This window comes from Nanorana parkeri, unplaced genomic scaffold, assembly GCF_000935625.1.
Source record: "Nanorana parkeri isolate BGI_ZX_2015 unplaced genomic scaffold, ASM93562v1 scaffold562, whole genome shotgun sequence".
NCBI classification, from domain to species: domain Eukaryota; kingdom Metazoa; phylum Chordata; class Amphibia; order Anura; family Dicroglossidae; genus Nanorana; species Nanorana parkeri.
In genome coordinates, this window is record NW_017306830.1 from 266,107 (window position 1) to 289,965 (window position 23,859).

General features: G+C 42.7%; 1 protein-coding gene and 1 long non-coding RNA gene across 2 annotated transcripts in view; one reads left to right on the plus strand and one right to left on the minus strand.

The window, feature by feature from the left end:
• MADD (MAP kinase activating death domain) overlaps positions 1-23,859 on the minus strand; it is a 101,031-nt gene that overhangs the window by 30,513 nt on the left and 46,659 nt on the right. Inside the window, exons 8-23 of the mRNA XM_018562147.1 lie at positions 23,277-23,333; positions 21,522-21,694; positions 18,491-18,726; positions 18,237-18,393; positions 16,932-17,035; positions 16,542-16,735; positions 15,707-15,969; positions 15,115-15,263; positions 13,093-13,194; positions 12,709-12,741; positions 10,342-10,401; positions 7,842-7,947; positions 6,608-6,794; positions 5,434-5,584; positions 4,963-5,172; positions 2,303-2,356 (exon numbers count right to left, since the gene is read on the minus strand). Coding sequence (XP_018417649.1) covers positions 2,303-2,356; positions 4,963-5,172; positions 5,434-5,584; positions 6,608-6,794; positions 7,842-7,947; positions 10,342-10,401; positions 12,709-12,741; positions 13,093-13,194; positions 15,115-15,263; positions 15,707-15,969; positions 16,542-16,735; positions 16,932-17,035; positions 18,237-18,393; positions 18,491-18,726; positions 21,522-21,694; positions 23,277-23,333 — 2,236 coding nt within the window. The remainder of the gene's footprint in view (positions 1-2,302; positions 2,357-4,962; positions 5,173-5,433; positions 5,585-6,607; positions 6,795-7,841; positions 7,948-10,341; positions 10,402-12,708; positions 12,742-13,092; positions 13,195-15,114; positions 15,264-15,706; positions 15,970-16,541; positions 16,736-16,931; positions 17,036-18,236; positions 18,394-18,490; positions 18,727-21,521; positions 21,695-23,276; positions 23,334-23,859) is intronic.
• On the plus strand, positions 1,614-18,009 carry LOC108791612. Its single transcript, XR_001941513.1, has 3 exons — positions 1,614-1,690; positions 8,039-8,044; positions 18,000-18,009. It is a non-coding gene; the product is annotated as an uncharacterized LOC108791612 (long non-coding RNA).

The following is a 23,859-nucleotide window of genomic DNA, read 5'->3' on the forward strand; positions in this document are numbered from 1 at the left end:
AGGCTCCATTCACACAGGAGCAGCTGTCTGAATATGCGCAGAGCTGCTCTAAAACATAAAAAATAATGCATTTTAATTTGCATTGTTCAGTATTTTGCGGCGGACGCGTGGTACGAAACCATGTGGCCTGCAAAATAGTCCATGAAATCGATGAATAGTCACTTACACTCCAAGGATCATTATTAGAAAATATGAAGAAGTCACTTTATGTTTGCCTGAAGAAGGAAGCGCTTGGTTCCGAAACGTCGCTATGATTGGGACACTACTATAGTCATTAAAGGAATTGGCTTGGTATGCAATTGGAAAGCGAGTGACTATTCATCGATTTCATGTTACTGGCGGAGGCATCTGTGGTCACTGCGGCACCCACCCGACTGATGGGTTTGTTTCCGGTCAGGAGTGCGATGGGACATATCTTGGTATGAACTCTGCAAAGTAGTCCAGGTGCGATTTTTTGATGGATTCAGCACATTTGTGGCTATGGTAATAGCCGCAAATGAGCGGAATCTGGGCACATGAAACATTTTAGTGTTTGCGTTGCCGCTCCCATTTCCACTCTTCTGGGAAGGCTTTCCTCAAGATTTAGAGTCCGTGGGAATGTCCGCCCATTCAGCCAAAAGAGCATTTTTGAGAAAGAAAGGGAAGACCTGGCTCATAATTGGCATTCCAAGTCATCCCAAATGTGTTCAATAGGGATGAGCTCAGGGCTTTTTGCAGGCTACTGAAGATCTTATAACCAAAGCTTATCAAACCATGTCTTGATGACCTGACTTTGTGCAGAGGGGCCCAGTCATGCGGAAGCAGAAAAGGACCTTCCCCAAACCGAGCTGAGTTGGAATTGTCTAAATCCTTAGTTCTCAACTGGTGGGTCGTGACCCAAAAGTGGGTCGTGACCCCGTGTACGGTGGGTCGTGATCCAAAAGTGGATCGTGACCCCGTGTTCAGTGGGTCGCTGCATGCCTTCCACTCTCCTATGTGAGAGGCTTCTCAGCTTCCCCCTAACGCAGCACTGCCAGTTCTTGCGCCAAGCAGCCATTCATATGCTGCTCGGTGCCAAGTGTCAGCTGAAGATGGAGCTATGGCTGCGAGGGAGCTCCATCCATACATGTTTTGCTTACAGCTTCCTCGCATGTCCTGTAGAGGTGCCTGGACCGGAGTGATGTCACATTCTGGCTGCCTGCACCTCTACAGGGTGCGCAAAGGGATTGTACAAGCAATGCACATATGGATGGAGTTCCATCACAGCACAGCAGCCCACACTGGATCCCAGGCTGAGGATCCACTTCAGTTCTCGTAAGGTAGGGAGACAGGGGGAATCTAAAGAAAAAGAAAAAAATAATGTTTTTTTTGAGTGTGTGTGTGTGAGATTGTGTTTGTGATGTGTGTCTGTCAGTGTTTTTGAGGGCCCGTTCACACTAGTACAGTGCGTTAATCAAACAGTCCTGTGCGATTGACACACTACATCATGCAATCGCACCTACTACGCACTCTGGTGTGAGAGGTGGGTTGCGTTGCCATTCATTTGAATGACACCCCAAACGAACCTCCTGCCCACAGGTTCAATCGCCGGCACCGAAACGCACAGTACTGCAATGTTGTGCATTGCAGTGCGACTTGGGTCGCAACTTAATGACCAAGGACAAACGTGGGTCCTGAGGTTACACGGGTTGAAAACCACTGGTCTAAAATTGTCTTTGCATGCTGTAGCATTAACAGTACCCTCACAGTGAATACCTAGTGTTTAGCTGAACCCTGCCTTTCCCTTGTAATTCCAGGAAGTCAGCTGTGAAAAGAATAATTCACATCTATAGGGATCCTTGATGCGTTCTTGGACTGCAAGTATGTACCTCACCAAACTATGAAGTGCAGACAGGCTGAGTGTAAACAAAACCTTGTTTGCACTGAGGTCGGCCTGTTATAAGTCTCAAAGCACAAGGAAAGAAAAGACATAGGAAAGTTAAATGAATGTTAAACTTGCTTGTGAACAGCTATTGTGTATTAAACGTATCCCTAACAGCATTTCCAAGATTCTGTCTACTCACTGAATAATCGACTTCAAGTGTGCAACTTGAATCACCTTTAAGGATTTAGTCACACGTTTGGGAGAAAGGTTGGTGCTAACAACTGGAAACTAATGGTTTGAAAAGGCTGGCCTGTGCAATTGTCTAAAAAGAACTTTCTGCAAATTTCCTAGAAGATGAATTAATGACATGATACATGGGCATGCCCTGAGGCTAAACACTCTAGGGCGACCCTGCTGGCAGATCTGGGAAGGGTTTGGGGGGTTTCTCTAGATTCTTACTCTGTTTATCCATAGCTTTTTGCTTTTTCACTTCCCGATGCTTGTTCCACAACTCTACCCAAGATGCATTGCAAGCAGGAGAGAAAGACAGAGAGAGAGTCAGATGTGGATCAGACAGGCTATAAATGGACACAGAGATCTCCTCACCCACCACATCACTATAGAAAGGGGAGGAGGTGCACGTATACACAAGAAGTCACTACATGAGCACAAGGGTGATGGCAAGAAAGTGTTAGAGAGAAAGGGCACAATTAGTAGCCGACACATTATATTTATGTATGTGCAAATAGTATACATAAATATACATTTATATATGCATATATACGTAAAAGTATATATACATAGGAATACATAAGTAAGCATACCCCAAGTAAACTACCTACCCAATATACAACAGATAAACCATGGCCAGCATTCCTCATTACATTCTAATGAGATGGAGAACAGCAACCTGCATCTTTCTAGTTATGTGGAGCCAATAACTGGAAATAAATATTCCCATCTGGACTTCCAAATGCTTAGGTAATTAGGCTTCTCGCCCAAAAAAAGAATATTCAACAGCTGCAAAACTCACAGAACATGTAGGACAACATAATATTCCAACAGTAGTTTCCACAGACACAAAACACACCTATACATATATATATATACCTATATATACACATTATATATATAATTAGAACAAACACTGGCATAATTCGTTACAATGCCAACATTGGCATAAGGCCATTCAAACTGCACCTATTCCAATAAAGTGCTATTTATACAACTATACCGGAAGGGTGACTACTCTTGTATGTGCACATACCGTCTGTCTACCTACAAGAAATTCTATATGCTACGGAAAGTGAGCTGGTACATGTCTTTGCTCTAATTCTGATAGCACCTTCAGCACACTTTTTAACAGGAATAGCTCAGACTACAATGACCCTTCTCCAATGCACCTAACCTTTCCTACAGTAATGACAAGGCTGAATTTTTAAACCTAGAGCCAACTCGGAGCTCTAGCCTGATTCCTTGTTTCATCTATTTGCTGCAGCCCCCATACATTTGCCCATAGCTCCTTACCATCACAATAAAAGCATACCTATCTGTGTTGGTTATAGCACAGGAGAACTGGTTGCACCAACTTGCTGCTGCTAAGTTCAAGGATCATTATTAGAAAATATATAGAAAGAGCAATCGGGAAAACTCCAGGCTAAATACATTTTAAACTAAAGAATATGTGGAGGAGCAGACATTTAAAGTGACAAACTCAGGAGTTAAATCTAAAAAATGTGTTAAAATTCCCTAACGATTAACAAAAATGTACCTTATTTGAAAATCAATTAGTTGTAGGTCCTCATATCTCTGAATTGGTGCTGACACTGTCCTTTCTTCTGGAGGGGGGCTACTTTCGTTCCCCATGGTCCCTGTGTGTGTTGCAAAGTAGTCACCGCTGCAAGCTCACCACTCCTGTGATGGACTAAAACTTCAACACAAATAAACTAAATGTGAGATTGTAGTCCATCACAGGAGCAAGCTTGGAGCGGTGACTACATTACAACACACACAGGGACCATGGGGAACAAAAGTACGCCTCCTCCAGAAGGAAGAACAGTGTCAGCACCAATTCAGAAATGATTTGAGGATCTACAGCCGAGTGGTGCACAAAAAGGATACATTTTTGTTAATAGTTAAGGTGCTTGAATTTATTTTTATGATTTAACTCCTAAATTTAGTGTCACTTTAAGTCTAATCTCTGAGTCTTCTGGACTGTTGGTCAATTTATATTGATTATTATAATTGGTTTTGTCAGGTTCTTAACAACTTAAAACAGTCTATGCTAACAATACCGTACAGGCTTTATGTGGTGTCTACAAATATCAGTTTTAAACTTCCTAGCAATCCCCAATTCCCATTTAAGCATCTGTATTCCATGTTCAGGCTATATAGAGGGCTTTAACATTCACCCAAGTAGCTACTATGCCCTGTCCTAAACAGAGTATGCTGTTGCAAGGTGAGGCAAACAAGGGTGGATTAATGCCATCTTGGTCAGACATCAAGGTTGAATATACAAAATCGGGCCTACAGGGTCACAGGTGCCTCAGTTAAGCAGATCTAGTCTTTAAGAGGCGACAAGTTTGCTTTGAGATCCCAAGGCCATTACACCCTTATCCAGGTTCATGCAGCAGCAACTGTGCGCGATTTCCCAGATTGTAACTGTAAAATCTACTTACTGATGCAAATGCAGATGTAGGGGGTGCAGCACTTGGAGGAGGACAATTGGTCTTGAAAAAGGACAAAGCGTTAAGACTTTCACCTCATCCCCACATACTACAGCCTGGTGGTCTCTAACTGTATCCAATTGTTGCCACCATTTCTCTTAGTGTGGCCCTTGCACTTTTCATCTAGCTGCCACTTGTTCTCCATCTGACAGTTGAGGGTTGTTTCTATACTATTAGGACTCAGCATAGGCTGTCTAGTTACCATAAAGGTGGATTAAAATACAGTTATAGGACAGACAAAAAGGAACCTCGAAGGACAGTGTGATGATGAGTTGAAAACAGAGGACAGTAATGGGGTGCTGCAAGGAGCGAGCAGTGATGCCAGAGGTGAGAGATGTGGTGAGACCCTGAGAGCTTTGCCTCATGTATCCTTTTCTTCTGCTCTATACACACCAATGGAGGCCACAAAATTCTCTTCCTTCAGACTCCGTGTATCAAACTCTCGTGCCCCCCGGCCTGCGGAGCCCGATGGGCGGGAAAGGAGCTGCTGGGGGGGCAGCTGGGGGGTAGGTCTAGGTTCTCCTCGCTGAATGGTGACAGAATCCCTAGACACGGGCGTCACAGTGCCATCGACAGAAGGACTGTGCTTCCTTTTCTCAGCTTCTTAAAGAGAGGAGCGGAGAGAAGATACAAGAAAGGAGGAGGAGATTGAGGGACAGTGAGGTAGAAATATAAAAGGCAAGAAGAAACGATGTGAAGGTACAGATTCAGAAGAGGAACAGCAAAGGGGAAAAAAGTGAGAGTTATTTTAGTACATTGTAGACAAGCGTCAACAGAACAGTCTAGATAACAAGAAGCACCTCCAATAACAAAACTACACAAGAACACACCACTCTGCTAATCAGTACAATCAGCGGGACATACCTTTGTTGTAATAATGTGTGTGAGCAATTTCCAATAGGCTGAAGACACTGGCCATGCCCCCCAGCCCTGCGTTGGCATAAGATTGTTCCAGGCTGGACACCGTACACTTCAGCATATCTAGCATGCCCTTATATACTTTCCTGCTGATTTCCTACAGGGTAACAAAGAGAAATGAATTGGCTACTGAAAGGCATCTTACCTTTGAAAAGCTAGCCATGCCCATTAGGGATGCACCGATACTAGTATCGGGGCCAATACCGAGTATTTGGGCAACTACTCATACTCGCCCAAATGCTCCAATACGGACCCCCCCCCATATTGGAACTTTCAGTCAGAGGGACATTTCCTCTGACTGGCAGTGCCGCGGGTCCAGGCTGATTGGCCGGGAAGCCAGCTTCCCAACTAATCTGAATCGAGCCAGTCAAACAGCGTGGAGCAGGCTTCCCGGCCAATCAGGAAGCCGGGTGGCAGGTAATGACACACGGCCCAACTTCCTGATTGGCCGGGAAGCCAGCTCCATGCTCGCGGCGAGTACCGAAAATAAAAATCAATACTCTTACTCAATATTAAAAAAAACAGTAACGGTTCATCCATAATACCCGTTAAAGCTGGTTTTAGAATCCTTTAACCAAGCAGAGTCAGGGACTACCCAAGTGGTCCAAACTATTTAAATCCCTTCTGATAGGTGCTCATGCTACAGAGCTGTTGAAGTTGAAAAAAAATCTAAAATAGGATTGTAGAACCAGACTGTAAAGTGTGGGGAGCTTTAACCTTCTGACACTGAAATTATACTCCACAGACCATGTATAAGGTGAAACGCAAACCTACATCTCTGCAAACAGCAAAGCTTATGCGTTTTGCTGTTTGGAGAACTCTGACTGAGCAGGATGTGTATTAGACTTCTGCATAGAGAACACTGCTTCCCCACAGAGAGCAGGGGTCCTTCTCTGCAGCATTTTGGCAGGGGACAGGCTTTTCTACTAAGGCTGTAGTAGACCTGGAATGTATTCAGCTGATTTAAATTGAAAGTTCAGTTAGGCATTAAGGTCTGTACATAACAGTATTCCATTTTCTTACCCCACATGTTGTACTATGTAATTTCTACCAGATGGATTTCTACATGATGAAAGTTTGAAATCCACAGGTAAATAAAGAAAGGTGGTGGAGAACTCACCACTTCCTGGATGACATCATTGCGAGCATCCTCTTCTGTCTGCATGCACCTGTTCAGTTTGCTCAGGACGAAGACGCGCAGCTGTTCGCTTTCCAGTAAGCGGCGCACTTTTTTCATGTTCAGCCAGCCTACTCCTTGTCCCTCGAGGACACTCATTGCCACCTCCTTCAGAAACTGCTGGTTCTCACTGCAAGGTTAACAAAAAAATAAAAGAGAGAGAGCTCAGTCAGACACTCAACACAAATAATATTGTCTCAACGCTGTACATCTCGGAGGGAAAGGTCTATTAAAAAAATGATTACGTTTAGAATTGTACAAGATTACATCTGAGACACTTTCCAAATTGTATTCATCAAGTACGTGGCAGGTCTTACGAAAACTAGATTACTAAAAAACCATTCTGCTTACAGACCTCAACCTTCTAGCTGTGCACAACCCTCAATGGAAGGAGATGTGGCATACCTCTCTTTCAAAAAATATATTTCTATTTTGCCTCAGCTGACCCAGACGTTAACCTCCCAATGATCAGAGTCTTTTAGATACATGAAAATGTAAAGTTCCTGGTGAGTCTCCAGGAAAGGAAGTAAAGGAAAATCACCCCAACAGAACATAAAAAAAGCCCCAAAAGGTTTTAACAATTCCCTAATCATTCCAAAAATAAAAAAAGGTTTGGCTTTAGATATGCTTTAACCCCTTCGTGACTGACGACGTACAGTGTACGTCGCCAGCATCGGGATGCCAAATGATGTGTATTTTTGTCCATACAGCTGTGAGATTTACACAGCCCTACCACAAAGAACAGAGTAGATGGAAGCGATAGAAGGAGAGGTCTGTCTAATTGGCCTTGTCTGCCTTCAACAAAGCTTGCTGTGATACAACAAAAAACATGAATGCGGACTGTAGTGACAATTTTTTCAACCTCTGGTTGCTGTTTTATCACCCAACAGCAGGCAGCGCCCCACACAATAACAGTGTCCCCCCCCATCTAGCTGAAAATTGACTTATAAAGAGACTGTCATCTCATATCGCTTTATAAAATTGTCCACTTTTACATAAAATACTACAAATTGGCAAAAACTATTATAGTTTCCCAATATCTACCTAAATGTTGTCAGCCACTGTCAGTACTCTTCTGCATATTTGCTCTTGCCAATGTTACCACTTTTATACATTAGTCTATATTATTATTTTATGTACTGAATACAGTTTTCTATAAAAGTAAATACAGCCTTACCTGGAATTGTTAGCTCTGCCCTGTGGGGAAGGAGATTCCCTCTTTACTGTAGGGCTGTGTTTTATAACGGAAGATTTCTGGTCGACCAAAGCCCGCCTGGTGCTGGCTGCAAGGGAAGAAACAGAGACAGGAATTTACAAAAAACATTCAACAATATAAAATCTGGGTGACAAAAATCAAGAAAGAAAGAATGACAGTGAAAGGTAGAGTAAAAGAAAAGAGCTGAGAGGTGAATTTAAAAATCTCCTTTCCATGAGCACACAGTATCCCTTGTACATAAAAGGTGTGTGTGTGTGTGTGTGTCAACTGATGCACTCACTACCTAGTTTGCTTGCACCTTTAGCTGTGTGTTGTCATAAAAGGACTAAGCCAAGGCCAAGACTTGCTGCTCTCCAAGTAGAACTTTTAATGCCCTTTCAGATTCGCGGTAAGCTTTACCCATGGTGATATTCACCCTTACTTTCCTCAGTGTAGCTGTACTGCAGCCATACTGAGCACAAGAACAGAGAAAAGGGTTTTGTTAGATTTGTTCCATAAGTGCACAAAATACCTGTTGATCCTTACTAAAATCTTGTAAGCTGATGACTCCCTATGCTCTCTGCCACTGCTAACAGCATTGTTCCCAACTTCCTATGTGGAGAACAGAGCACCTCTCCAACATGTGATGAAGAGAAAGGAAGTTTTCTGAAAGCCTAAAAAAAACTTCCTTTCCTAGGGTAACAAAGTTTCTCCACATGTTACTGTTAGAACAATGTTACACTAGGACAGGAAATATGTTACAAAAAAAGGCCCTTTCACATGGGTCGCCGTCTGTTCCAACCAGAAGGGGATCAGTGCACAGATGCCCCGCTAATCGGAGAAGTACAGAATAGATGTCACTTTTGTGACATCCGAGTCCATTCATCTTTCCATGGATGGAAAAAAAACTTGTCGTATGGACCTATGTTAGGTCTACGGGGGGTCAGATGTAAGCACATATGTCCTCTTGCATCCAAATATTTTAGATACGTCCCGTTCAGGTCGACCAAAACGGCACTCTGTTCTTTAATTATTTTTGTGCGAACCTAAATGGACGCCATTAGGATCAACTCCAGACAACATTTTTATTAACCCTTGCAGTGGGGATACCCCGCACTGCAAGGGTTAACTGCTTGTTTCTGCCTAGGGGCTCAAATTTAAAAAAAAAAAAGTTATACTGCGCTAATCCTTGGAGCCAGCCAGCTCTTAGACCGATGCTTCCAGCCATGCTCCCCCTCTCTGCAGCGGTCTAAGGATTCTCGAGTCATCACATCAAATAAACTGGGACAGCGTAGGAGGAGGGAAGCTGAAGGGAGTGCTGTGAAAGCCGGCTGGCTCCCAGATTTGGGTAAGTATAACTTTATTTTAGCCCCTAGACCAGTGGTTCTCAACCTTTCTAGGGCCGGGACCCCTTGGTAACATCTGCCAAGTAGTGGTGACCCCCAACAGAGCACTGGACTCAGGACTTAGTAAGGCACTGGACTTTTGGGTCGCGACCCACAGGTTGAGAACCGATGCCCTAGACACAAACGAGCACTTAACTCTTGCAGTGTGGCGGTTAATAAAAATGTTGACCGGAGTTCTGCTTTAAGATGGGGTACCCAGGAGATAAATAGGAAAACCTTATTAAGCAAAAAACGTTTTTTCTGCTTTTAGGTTTGCTTCATAGATACGTTATAATTAGCTGCTCCAGAAAGCCAGAGCTAACTACAATTATTATTATTGTACAGGATTTATATAGCGCCAACAGTTTGCGCAGCGCTTTACAATATAAATGTATTTTTTGCTTACATTTTAACAAGCACAGCTAAGATACCGGTTACAACTGACCAGTGTGGGAAAAAAGTGCTGACATCAGCTATAGGGATCAGAGAACTCAGCTGTCAAACTGACGGCAGGCCTCAGCAGCTACACTCATTGGCGTATGCCCAGCAAGGAAGGATTAACTGGCTAATAACTCCCACTTTATACAACTCTGACGAACACCATCATGATACTGATGCATTGTGGTGAAGAAAGAAGTATTCTCTTCTTACTCCCAAAAGTTATACGGCTGGTAAGTACACACACTACAGCTGTTTGGATTTGTGTTTTCTCTTCCGTACTGTCAGAATTAAAAGAGAGCTTCGGGATAATATGAGCTACACAGACAGTTCTTCCTTCACACACTTTGATCCGTGAGCCCCGCTGAGTTCTGCCCAGTTTTAAATTCACCGCTCAGCACCGAAATATTAAAAGTAAGAGCAAAACAGGTAGAAAGAACATGGGAGGAGGATTATCCCGGCTACCCATGGCCTGTAAGAAACATGGACGCCTGATAATGCGGTCACATGACCAGAAACTATAGAACAACCACCACAAGTGACGAGCACAAGGCACTGTGTGTGAGAGAAGGTGACCAACAAGAAGCGCAATATGGTAGGATGAAGGAGAGGATGCTGGGAGTGGATCAGCATGCAGAACTCATGCTACAGGCACCCACCTTCTGCAGGGGCGGGACCGGAGTCTGCAATTATCTCCATTATAGTATTTAGCCCAAATACTGGGACGAAAAATGCAAGGTTAGTGGCAACCAATCAAATCAAACAGCTGAAACCCTAATAGACTCATTTCCTAGAGGGATTTTTTTTTCTAACACAAAATGGATGGCTCTGCAGAGAAAACTACAGGATAGACAGCAACAACATGAGGATGCACTAGACACATCAATGCAAGCCCCTTCCTAACTGTTAAACCTATTCCATATTCCAATACTCGAGTTACTGAATCTTACATGTCCTCCATTTTATCACTACAAATCACAGGGCTGGGAAATCCCACAAGACAGGTTGTAGGCCACCTACAATAAATTCTTCAGGCATTGTCTTAAAAAATAACAACTAGTGTATTACAAGGCAGTACAAGCTCACTCCACAAATGCTTCCTGCGTAGCTCCTAACCTGGAAAACATTGTGCCTGAATTCCACCTGAACTTGTCTACCCCTGATCTATTGTACACCATATGGCCACAAGTTTGTGGAGACCTCACCAAACACCTATATGAGCTTGTCGGACAACCCATTTCACAACCATGGGCATTAAATATGCTGGCCTCCTTTTACAGCCATAATGACCTCCACTCATCTAGGAACGCTTTCCACAAGATTTTTGAGTGTTTTTGTGGGAATAATGGGACATTGTGCCCATTCAGCTGAAAGAGAGTTTGTGGGATTTATGAGGTCAGGTACTGATGCTGGACAAGAAGACCTGGCTTGCCACTGGCATGCCAATTCATCCCAAAGGTGTTCAGTTTTTACCGTTTTCTAGGTATCACGTACAGATATTTTTTTTTCGGTACTTGCCAATACCGATACCGGAAATCCCATTAAGGAAGTCAGGCACCTTGTAATGACTCGCGGCCCGGCTTCCCGATTACGCAGGAAGCAGTCTCCATGCTTCCTCATCGCCAGGTGACCAGGAAGCACAGAGCTGGCATTCTGGGCAATCAGCAATCCGGAAAGGCCGGTAATGACTAGCCGCTTGGCTTCCGGATTGGTTGCGAAGCTGGCCAATCAGGAAGCCGGGCGACAAGTCATTACACGGCGCCCGGCTTCCTGATTAGCTGGGAAGCTGCCACCATGCTACCTCATCACCGAGTCATTACCCGCCCGCCGGCTTCCTGATAGGCCGGGAAGCCAGCTCCCTGCTCCCTGGTGACAAGGGAGCATGGAGCCAGTTACCGGCCTATCAGGAAGCCGGGCAGCGTGTAATGACTCGCCCAGCTTCCCGAGACCGCAAGTTCCGGTATTGGGATAGGGATCGGGAGCATTTGGGCGAGCATAATGTTGAGGTCAGGGAACTATACAGGCCAAATAAGTTCCTCCACCCCAAACTACGTTTTTATGTAGCTGGCTTTCTGCACAGTCATGCTGGAACAGAACAGGGCCTTCCCCAAACTGTTAAGGTTGGAAATGTAGAATTGTCCAAAATGTATTTTATACTAATGTTTGTCAGTGAAGATTGATGGCTAAAAACTTTATTTTGAGCAACTGGATTTGGGATGGAATATCCGACAAGCTTATAAATGGTGATATTCTGTTGTCCAAAAACTTTTGGCCATATAGTTTACATCCCACTTGGACATCTCAATATATTTGACTAGTTCTGGACACTTACTGTTTGAACCTCATCTCCAAGGTGAAACGAAGGGGGCAGGTGTCTCCCACGAACCCAAGTAATGGAATGGCAAATGAGATGGCCAATGGAAACCCTGTACCTGCAATACCTGTGTGTGTTTGTAAAGCACCACAACAAGTCCCAGACTATACAAATCAAACCAAAGCCAACTTAATGTGTCTGTATACAGCTAAAACTAACACCATACAGAATAATAAGGTTTTGTGTAATATTTTGAGAATGTTCATTATTTTTGTGGATTACTTTTCCTCCAGTTTTATAAATAAGCCCTATAGGATACCACCGTCTTTATACAGCCCCACTTCAATACCAGCAGGTTATGCTGCAGGTGAATTCTAAAAATCGCAGCTCAAGGTACCCAGGATGTGAAATGGGGGCAACTTGCCTTACAATATTGCTTTAATAGAAAACTCCAGTTCATGGCAGGTGGCTTTTTATTTCACGCTCTATAAGATATAACTATACATCAATCTGTGAGAACAGCTGCGCAATGGGCAGAGACAACAAAGCCACACACAGAAATCAGGTATGGGGACTTGTGTATTTCGATCCAAGCAAACTTCACACAACAGCACACCTACATATGATAAAACAAGCACAGTATGTTGCACACAAGTGGAGGTGATCTTAGACGCCATCTGAAATCTCAAGATCACACAGAATCAATACCAACCTTTTCCTAATTCCCCTGCCACTTTCTGTTGGTCTTTGACCCCAAGTGGACGGAGCATGCAGCAGTAAAAATAAAATAAAAAAAGTGGCAAAAAAAACAGTGATCACACTTGACTACACACAAGTAAGCAAACTGCAAGTCTACAAGAAAACCAGGGAGAGATAAATGGCGTAATGGAATGAATAGTGTAAACATGAGAACCCCAAACACTACACTTACATCTCATTCCAACATCCACATTTCTAGATGAGAACACTTACCTTCCCTACTGAAGAAAGCTGTCCTGCCTTTCCGTTCCCTGACCCTAGGTTTTATATTACTTACCTTATAAACTGAGATACAGACTACCTCCTTAAGCATCTCCTATTCTAAAAGCACTCTTACCTTTAAAGTTCGGAAATGGGGTCGCCTTATCTCGGCCACTCTTGTTCGGAAGCGTCAAGCTTGACAGACTGAAGTTACTACTATGACTTTTATACAGATTACCTGGGGGGAAAAAAAGTAGACTGTGATTATGACTAGGCAATGACTGTATTCATACTAAAATCTCATTTTATTAAATACTGGACACCGGCCAGGGCATCCCAGGTTGCTAAGAGCTGGGTGGGGAGATGCAAAGCCTGCAGAGGACGGCATCATTCTTGTGTCTGGTGGCACTGTCTCCTCTAATCACCTCCCGCTGCTCTGACTTCGTGCACCACTACCACCATGGCAAAAAAGCTAGGGACACCACTGCCTATAGATATACTTTCCTTTATACAGCACTAGATATTATCTCAACCCACAGAATAGCAACACTTCTGCGCTGTCACAATAGTTTTATAGGATATGACAATACATAGTCATAGTTAAAATTCACATTATTGTGAAATGAGAATTTATATAGTTTAATTTTCCTTAAGCCATTTGCTCATTGATATTGTATGGCTAATTCATATACTGACATCTTGTGGTTATTCTGGGTACTGCACTATGTTTTCAGTGTTCCCTCCCATCGATGATGTATTTTCCCATTCTTTATGAGGACAGTAATTTCCTAGTTTCATGGCCGACAGTAACATGACCCCATGTTAATCTGCATTGCATGCTTGGAAACATTACTATCTCCGACCTTCAAATACCATCTGTTCATTCATCTGCAGTAACCCTGCTGCATTCAAATAAAGCACCTTCGTGGATGAAAAGGTATTTAGTGAGTTCAGCTATCTGATAAGGATTGTCCGCAGTGATTGTATCTGCTTATACAGGCCAGGCATAGGAGGTCTCAGCAAGGGATACATCGCTAATACAACAATTGGAATCAGAATAACTTCTGTTCATACAATGGACCCAATTGAGGTGTTAAACAAAGGACCAGAACTTGTACACACTTTGAACATAATAACAATGAGGTCCAGCTAATTTTTCAGTTCATGTATCACCAATGACAGTCTTATTCAGGTATATCATTTGAACTAAGGGTATTTATATTCTACTAGACTCAAACATTCCACCAACAAAACAAAGACAGACTTTTAAGGCACCCAAATCACAACAAATTAAATCGTATCCAGGTACAGAATATTTATTTAGATAACATGTTAAAAGCAATAAAATCACTATCATATTCTGTATTATTGGGGATACGTTTCCCCTCTTTGATATTTTATGTTATGCATTTGTGTTATTGTGTATTACTTTGTTGTATTCTTTTTCCCCATCATAGACACTGCCATTGATGTGGATGATTGTTACTTTATTGTTATTAACATGAAACACAGTTTTGTAAAAAAAAGAATCTACTTGATCATGTAAGTCTGCACAATGAGAAACATCTGAGCATTGGCATTTCTTTTAAAATCATGCTTTCTGTAAGTGACAGTCAGGTAAGGATGGTGTTCCAATTTCACAGGCTGGCATGTCCCATGATCAACAGATTATAAAACACAAGGAAAAGGGGTTGCCTGGAGCAATGCAGGGATACGCTGTGCCTTATGTATCTCAAAGGGAAAACCAAACATTAGGCAGTAGGTGAACCCTGCAAATATGACTGAATGGCAGTTTGTCCTGACCATCAAAAGGTAGGTCCTGTCCCCCTCACATTCCTATTGGCCTATTACTAAGATGTGCTGCCTCACTGGCCAATAGGAATATTCAGAATGGGGCGGTGAAGCTTCCCCACTATTAGTAGGCATATGTCAGAGCAGCCGAACATCGTGCCATATCTTCAGGCTTTTTGAGGTAACATTACACCTCGAAGATTTTGTTTTTTTGCAGGTAGAATTTCTATCTTATTATTTATGGGAATAAATACAGATAAAAAAGTGAGAAAAAGGAACAATTTGATAATCTGCATTAGATGTTTTTCTAGATCTTCCAGAGTAAAACACAGAAGCCAGGTACAAGCAGCAGCAGCAGAAAACTTACTGGCAAAGGACATGATGCCACCAAAGCCCTCGTTATTGCTGCTATTGTTGGAAACAGTTGAGGTGGGGGAGCTCCCCCGAGAATCTGTTTCTGCATCAGAATCGCTGGCCAGCTTCAGGCTATTAGGACGAAGCAAAGGCTTCTGAGATCTAACAGAGTAAACACAGAGTAGTCAGTAAATGAAGCAAAATGAAAAAGAATCCTGTGTAATCAGATTCACAAAAAGTCTGAAAGATTATGATTGCAAAACACCCAGAATACACTGCAATAGAAACTCTTGAATCATGGTGTTCTTTTATGTGGATACAGGGCTGATGAGCCTGGCAAGAAAGCTCTTTCCTGCCTAGTACACAATGCATCCTATGATGAGGCTCCAGGGAGTGATACACAAATCATTTAAAGGGTGCGCCATCCAAAATGAATTTTCTGCAAGTTTAAAAAAGCAGGTTTAATCACTTTTGAAAGAGATTGAGAGAAACATATATAGATATATTTTAAAAAGTAAGAGTAGATGTAAGATATTCACAGATCAAAAAGAAAAATTCATGACTCGTGTAGGACGGTATTAGAAGGCCTAGACATTGGCTCTCACCGGGTGCCATTAACAGTCTGGTTAAACATGGGGGTATAACTTTCTTCACGCTCCTCATTCTCCTCCTCTGGTGGAAATCCATACTGGGGCTCAAAATAGGGATTGTCATATTCACGCCTTCGTGTCTCACCCGCACCGACAGATGATTCACTCTCACGGCGTTCCATCGCTAGGCGGTTAAACGTGGGTGCCAGGGTGGGTAGGTGATTCTGCAGCGCACCGAAAACCTTCTCATCTGGCTCGGCAGAATCAGCAGATTCTTGCTGAAAAGAGAGAGGTTAAGACTTAATGTTTGCTAGTATTTACAACACAAAGCTGTATTTTATTAAAAGTATGGTATACTGCAATAAACAGTAAAGAGACAGAATTATTGAGTGAATTAGTACAACACTTCTTCCTTGACATTGACTACACAGCTGTCAGGATAGATAGATAGATAGATAGATAGATAGATAGATAGATAGATAGATAGATAGATAGATAGATTAGATACTAAAGGTAATGAAACCTTCCACCTTGCACTGGAAGAAGGAAAGAAAAGATCAGATTTACAGCTATGGACAGTAAATATTAGAAAATGATTTTCATATAACAACAATCAGACCACTCTCTAACCTATTCAGATTCTAGTCCCCTCTCCAGAAATGGCCTATTGATGGGGTCAGAGGACTTCCCAGACTCTAGTTTGATGCCCAATCCAGTCAAAAATAAATGACAGCTATCTCATCTCTATAGGTACCATATAAACAGTTCAGTAAAAGGCTGAATCTATGAAAAACAAGGTCTAGTGGCATAATAATTGAAAGACGCTTATTAACAAGCAGTCTAAGCTCACCGTGTTGGCTCCATGGATGACAGTACTTGGACTGCTGCTGGCAGTGGTGCTGGAGCCTGAACGTGCCTGGTTGTGGTCAGGTGAGTTCTCGCTGTCGGGAGCAGTTTCCTCCACCTCTCCTGAGTACTCCTGAAAGTCATCAAACTCCACCTCACTGGCATCTCCCAGGGCTGCATGCGTCAGCGGATCCACATCTACAGAGGACAAAAAGAACCACATAAATGACCAACAGCCTACATCCATTTTTTATGAAGAGGGGCAATAATGTAGTGTTACTAACAGCAACTGATCATATTCATCATGTTTGCCCCAAAAAAAGATCTAACAATCGGTTAGCTGTAAATAATCAAAGACACTTCTGTTACTAAATTCACTCATCCGAATACTCACTAGGTGTGTCACCATTGATATCGCACTTCATCATTTCACTGACAAAGTCACCAAGTGAAGAATAAGAAGAGCTGGAGTCATCGTATTCCACACTGTCGCTGCCACTGCAAAACAGTATGGTTAGTAAAACTAAAAAAATGCAAAATCAAAATGACAGAATACAGCTCCTTGCTATAAACAGTAACACCATTGCACTGGGTGGCAAATAAAAAATAAGACACATATTATACTTATATACAAGATACTTATATATTACAAATACTTCTTAGCAGAGAAATTGTCAAAGTATCTCTCACTGACTTTTCTGGGGCCTAGTAATTGATCCAGGATGAGATATGTGCGAGACAGAGGCAATGACTGGCTGTGTCAGCTAGAGCAGCCAGTTAGTGTGTCTGCTTTTCATAGATTCCAATCTAGGACCTGGAAGATCTAGTGAAGTATCATCTGATGCTAACCAGAGGGAATCTGATTCTGCTTAGTATTTGGTGGTGGTGGTGGGGAAGGTATAACACTTACCCTTTGCATAAAGAACAGCAAAGGTGATGCAGGGGTGAAATAATTTTTCAGGGGGTGTATAAAAAAATAAGCAGCATGTCTTTACTGAGGTTATACCGCTGCTTTCAAAAGAACAAAAACAAAAATCTGGCACATTTATAAAGCCAGTGGAGCGTTATTAAAATCAACTTTAAAAAAAACAAAAACAAAAAAACACATGTCGGGGTACCGCCTGGTCAAGTGGCCTATCAAAAGGCATGTGACCAGCTCTCCTCCAGTCAAGGAGTTCTCTCGACCACATTAAGCATAGAGAACTCCATATGACACTTCAGCCTGTATTTTATGCATGGGAACACAAAATGTAGGCTGTAGTAAGGAGTAACTTTGCCGAATTACTCTCCGCTCTCCCTTGTATATGGGCCCCCTGGGTTCTGGTCTGTTTTAATGTAAATTATCGTATCAATGTGTGTTAAAGTATTAAAAATCTTGTTTTAATGTAATGCGTCTAACTTCAAATGTAGACGAGACAGCCATATAGGACTGTGCAATCTGTGCACTTTTGGTGACCTGAAGCACCCATAAAGACAGCTTATGCTTAAGATCCAATGGGGGAAGCCTGGGAACAACATACTTTTTATTCATATCAAGTAAGATACTTTTTATTTCACTAAATATAGCAACTGTGTTTTAGTAATAAAGAACAAAAACAAAAAACACAGTACTATATAAAGTACATTCCCTTCAAGCCACAAAAATGGATGTAACAAAAGAGGACAATCACAAAAGAATAGAAGGCAAAATGAAGCAGACCTGTCATCAGTGGGCTCTGAGTCACTATCCCTCTCTATAGGGACACTGAGTGCTTCCGCCAGCTGGGAGTTTGCATCATATACACGGTAATGGATGGGCTGCAGCTGGTGGGCATACCACTTTGGCTTATCTCCAATTGAAGCTGGGTCAAACATATCTGCAAAGAAAAGAGAGGTTCAATGAGAGAGATGGTATCTGAAACAGGGGAACGCAGATGGAAAACCAGCTGACAGAAGAGCTTAAAAGGCACTTACTGTTGTGTATTCTCTGAAAGGCAAAATTAGTGGGGTTCAGAGACCATTCTCCAAAGTACTCCACAGCCTGAGTTTTGGACAGCTTCTCAGAAAAGTTAGTAGCCTTGGGACGCGATGCGAGGAAGGAAGAGGACTGGAAAGCCACTACAGGCCGAGGGAAGAGACGCAGAGTGCGAGTGTGCAACTGGAACCCGTGCAACATGTTGGGAGAGTTAAAGAAACGGACCATCGCAACCCTGTCACCAAATATAAAAAGAGAAAGATGATTGGAATGACAAGTAATTACTTAAACCATTATATGATACATCAGCGAGATAACTTTTTCTTCAATATAAATGTTGAAAAGGACTATTTAGAGTAATACTTAAAAAAAAAAACTATCTATATATCGATATATATAGTATTATTTGCTTATCAACCACTTTAGGACTTGTCTGTCCAACTGGTTTTTCATTTATAGAAATCAGATCATTATAAAAGTGGTTGATATGGTTTACAACACACTTGATATGGTTTACAGCTCACTTTCCAGTTCAGCCATGTTGTCCTAGATTGTTCCCTTCTCCTGCCTTCTCCAAACTCTTCACCCTCTAGTTATTAGCCCTGTTTGTCTTTACTCTACATTCTAATGGGGAGTCCAACATCAAGCATTTGGTCTCATAAAAATTGTCTTTTGATTTGAGATTCAAAAAATCTATTGGGAACTTCTTGTATGTCATTAAAGAGACTGTTGCAGTAATCACTCCAACGCATATGCATGCAATTAGCTACCTTGATTGCACAGCATATTACAGAACTTACAGCTCTAATTTAAGAAACTCAGTTAAATTACATTGAAGTGAAACTCCAGCCAAAATTTGTTTTTGTGTTGGATAGAGTGAGGGAGGCTTAAGGTGCCGATACACCTTAAGGTGCCCATACTCCTTACGATTATCGGACGAAACTTTTCGTCCGATGATCGAACCGTCGTACGATTTTCGTACGACGGCCCCATCCTGCCCCGATTATCGCAAGGTTCAATCAGCGGTAGTTAGAAAAAAACACCTGGACGACTTGCGGTAATTGACCGCAATTATTTTCGTTTGCGCATGCGCAGTGTTAATCGTACGACTTTTGACGGACGGAAACGCCACCAACCATGCGAACATCGTACGATCAACCAAAGTTTTCAAACATGCTTGACCGTCAAAAGTCGTACGATTGTACAGTACTATCGGTCGGGCACTCTATTCACACGTTACGATTGTCGTACGAAAAGTCGATCGCATACGATTATCGTACGATAATCGTAAGGTGTATGGGCACCTTTACAATTATCTGCAGATTTTCTGTGGTCAGATGGAAAAGGTGCAACAGATTCCTCCATCTACACTTAACTGTGTGGGTGGAGTAATCTCCACCTGGGCCAATCTGTTGCACTTTTTCCATCTGACCATAGAAAATCTGCAGATAATTGTAAGGTGTATGGGCACCTTAAGAACCACTGTGAGAAGCTCACAGTGTGCTGTAAAAATCAAAGCAAGCGATTTCGGTACAGGGGAAGAGCCTTTGCAATGTTGCAAGACTGACGGTTAGGCTGGAGCTCAGCTTTAAAGTGGCATTAAAGTCAAATTGTTTTTTCCCTCACCCCCATGTTAATGTTAGCACTTTCCTGATGTTTACATCTGTCCCTCCAGCGATGCGGCGGCTCTCCGATCCAGCGCTGACTGCTCTGTCTCTCCGATCCAGCGGTGTCTGCATGCGGGTGCACGCGTCCATACAGTTACCTTGCGTCTCTGCTCGTCTCCCGGCCGAGAATCCGAACTACGCATGCGCCCGCCCCAAGATCCTTTGCGGCCGCCCGAACAGTTTCCTTTTCTCGAGCGGGAGCGCGCAAAGAAAAAAAGGTAAGTTTAAACTGCTGTTTTAGCATTTTTTTGTTAAAACTGTTTGCCTATATCTACTGCTTGATAGCAGTAGATATAGGCAAAAAACGGGAGGGTTTAGAACCCCTTTAAGGCTGTCATAGAACATCTACACAAATGCCCACAGAATGCACATGTGATGTGCTGTATGTTCAAACACAATGAGCTGCTTGGATATCGCACACCAGTTTAGAGAGTAGCCCCGACAAATGTGGATGGCAAAGGTCTACCTACCAATCACACTGCTTACTGTATTAAGACTACAGTGACTAGACCTAAGAGGGTGCACATGAGGTCTCTGTAAGAAGTTAGGAAGGGCCCATGTGTAATGGCTTTGGGCTTGTATCAATGGCTTAAGTCCTAGAGCATTCAGAATTCATTGGCAGGAGCATTGGACGTGCCGTTGACCTCCTTCTGACCTACATTTGATGTGCTTTAAGCGGGTATTGCATTCTCATAGACTTTATGGGAATGCAAAACCCGATTGAAAGGAATAGAAGCCAAATCGACACAGGCCCAAAAGAAGGCAAGTCTGTGCATGAATATCTACTATAGCGCAACATCCAATACAGAAGCAGCAGTGTTGCAGCTGTGTACATAGGAGACACATATGGGAAAGTTGACCCATAGGGTGCCCATACACCTTGCGATTATCGTACGATAATCGAGGGAAATCCCGCGATAATCGCAAGGTGTATGGAAGGCGTGCGATCTCTGCTACTGTAAGGCCGCATGACTTCTGTCTTACAAGCATGTTCGAAAACCCGCCGAGAATCGTACGAAAACGTACGGTTTGTGGCATGTTCGTAAGACAAATGCTGAACGGGCCGGTGTGCGCAAGCGCACACTGCCCGTTCAGCATTGCAGTCATCGGAAGGCTTCCCCTCAGGGGGGCGGACTTGCGATGATCGCAAGTACGATCTGCCTGTCCAAGATGGGCAGATTGTACGCTTTTTTAAATTCCTTACAACCCTCACAAAACAAAAGTCTTGCGATAGTTGTAAGGTGTATGGGCACCCTTACACACTGTATCTAAACACTGCAGAGATTGCAATAGAAGAATGCAACTGACCAAGGTTTGACAAACACTCTCAAAGCTCTAAACACAATAGTATCTGCCACCTTACCGTGTCGCCACGTCTACAGAGTCGACATCGTTTCCATAAATAAGGGGGTTAAACTCCGTCGAAGGGGTACCCTGGGCATCACTGTGAGGTCGGAGCATGGCAGCCTCTGAGCCCTCATGGAATCTGTCCAGGTTAAGGATAGGCTGAGTGTTCAGGCTCATACTAGCCAGGGCCTGCACAGGTAAAAAAAGACACAATGGTGTAAGCTACGGCTTTCAGACTACCCCTTGGGCATGACTTACCCAGACAAGCAGGAAAATTGATTCCCAAACTGAGCTGTAAACATAATAAGGAAGAGCTCAGCAACTCCTTATTACATGGTCAACCATACATACAGCTGACTCAACTATTCTGGAAAGGCTTACCACAGGATTTTGAAGTACAAAATATATATATATATATATATTATATATATATATATATATATATAATGAATTTGTGCCCATTAAGCCAAAACTGCATTTATGAGGTGATGATGGACAAGAAGACCCGGTTTACAACCAGCATTCCAATGTAACCCAAAAGTGTTCAGTAGGGTTGAGATTAGGGCTAAGTGCAGGCCATACGACTTGCACCACACCATGTATTTGTGGACCTACTTTTGTGTGGGATGCTAGGACATAAAAGGGTCAAACTATTGCCACAAGGTTGGAAGCACACAATTCTCTAAAAAGTTTCTGAATGCTGTGGCATTAATAGTAGCCTTTAATTAAAACACCCCAATCATCCTTTTAGAGGGATGTCCACATGATTTTAGCATGCAGTAGGTGTGCTGGCAAGATATCCACAATCATTTGCTCATATAGTGTATTTTAGGCCCAATATGGCTACGACCCACCTGTTTATGAAGTGCTAACTACGACTTCTACCGATTAATATTTGTTTTGATATCAAATGGCCGCTATGGACAAATTTGACTGTATAAGAGTTGCATCTGATTTTACAAGCAGTCTTCTGTTGTCATCACCTGTGTAATTCTAGCCTTGGCGCCACTCGCCCAGATTTTACAAACTTGGTCAAATGTATCTATTGCAAATACAGTGGCACCTCGGTTCACCAACTTAATTCGTTCCACGATTCTGGTCGCGAACCGAATTGGTCGCGAACCCGAATTGAACTGTAATCAGACTGCAATCTCGACTAAAGGAAGCCACGACCACGTGTCAGAGCGGGGAAGATGGCTGTGGTTGTGTTACTCACCCAATGCGGAGTTCGCGAACGGAAGCAAAATTTTGCCGAACATCCTGTTCGCGAACCGAATTGTTTGCGAACAGAAGCGTTCGTGAACAGAGGTACCACTGTACTGCTAAAACTGCGTTACCTGAATAAGTTCAGGAATCCCAATCCTCAGAATGTAAGGCCAGAATTTTATCAAGCAGATATTTAATGTGCCCATTTAGCTACATTATGTACGTCCTAACACAACAGATTCTGACTTTTACTGTAATTGGAATATTTCTAGACCAGCAAGAGCTATAGAAGCATAGAAACAATGGTGCAATCTACCATTTCGGATAGGATTATAATCTGTACTGTGCACAGGATTAGCTGATGCAGATAATCCCCTGGAACAAAACCACAAGTCTATAAACCGTCGATGCTGATCTGATTAAACAGCATATTCTGATCTCTGTTTACTGTGGACAGGCAGAGATCTACTTTGTAGCCACAGGAAACACTTGCATATAACGGGGTCAGAAGCTGTTGTATTCTACATAGGAAAGCTTAGAAAAAGGAAGAAAGAACAGAAAGAACCTTGTTATCGGAGGCGAGAAGGCGCTGCTGCGTGATCACGGACATGCTGTGCAGACACTGAGAGGACGTCACATGACAACACCAGCGGCCAATCAGAGACAAGACGGACACATGAGCACAGAAGAGACAGGATGGAGGGAAATAAATTACCAATCACAGAGCACAGATGAGAAAATGGAGAGCACTTTTGTTCTCAATTGAGAATAAAAAAGTGGGAACCATTAAATTGTAGCATAAAAATATAAAAAGAATATAAAAAGCATTAAATAAAACATCAAACTGCAGCTCACAAGATAACAGTAGCATTGCAATAGGATCCAAACTGGTAGATCCTTTTGCAGGAAGCAGGTATATGATACGCTGAGGAAGCCAGCCGTATCACAAACAGATACAAAGCACAAAAGAGAAATCGTGAGACGAAGAGGAAAGAGAAGGAGGAAAGAGAAGGAGGAAAGAGAAGGAGGAAAGAGAAGGAGGAAAGAGAAGGAGGAAAGAGAAGGAGGAAAGAGAAGGAGGAAAGAGAAGGAGGAAAGAGAAGGAGGAAAGAGAAGGAGGAAAGAGAAGGAGGAAAGAGAAGGAGGAA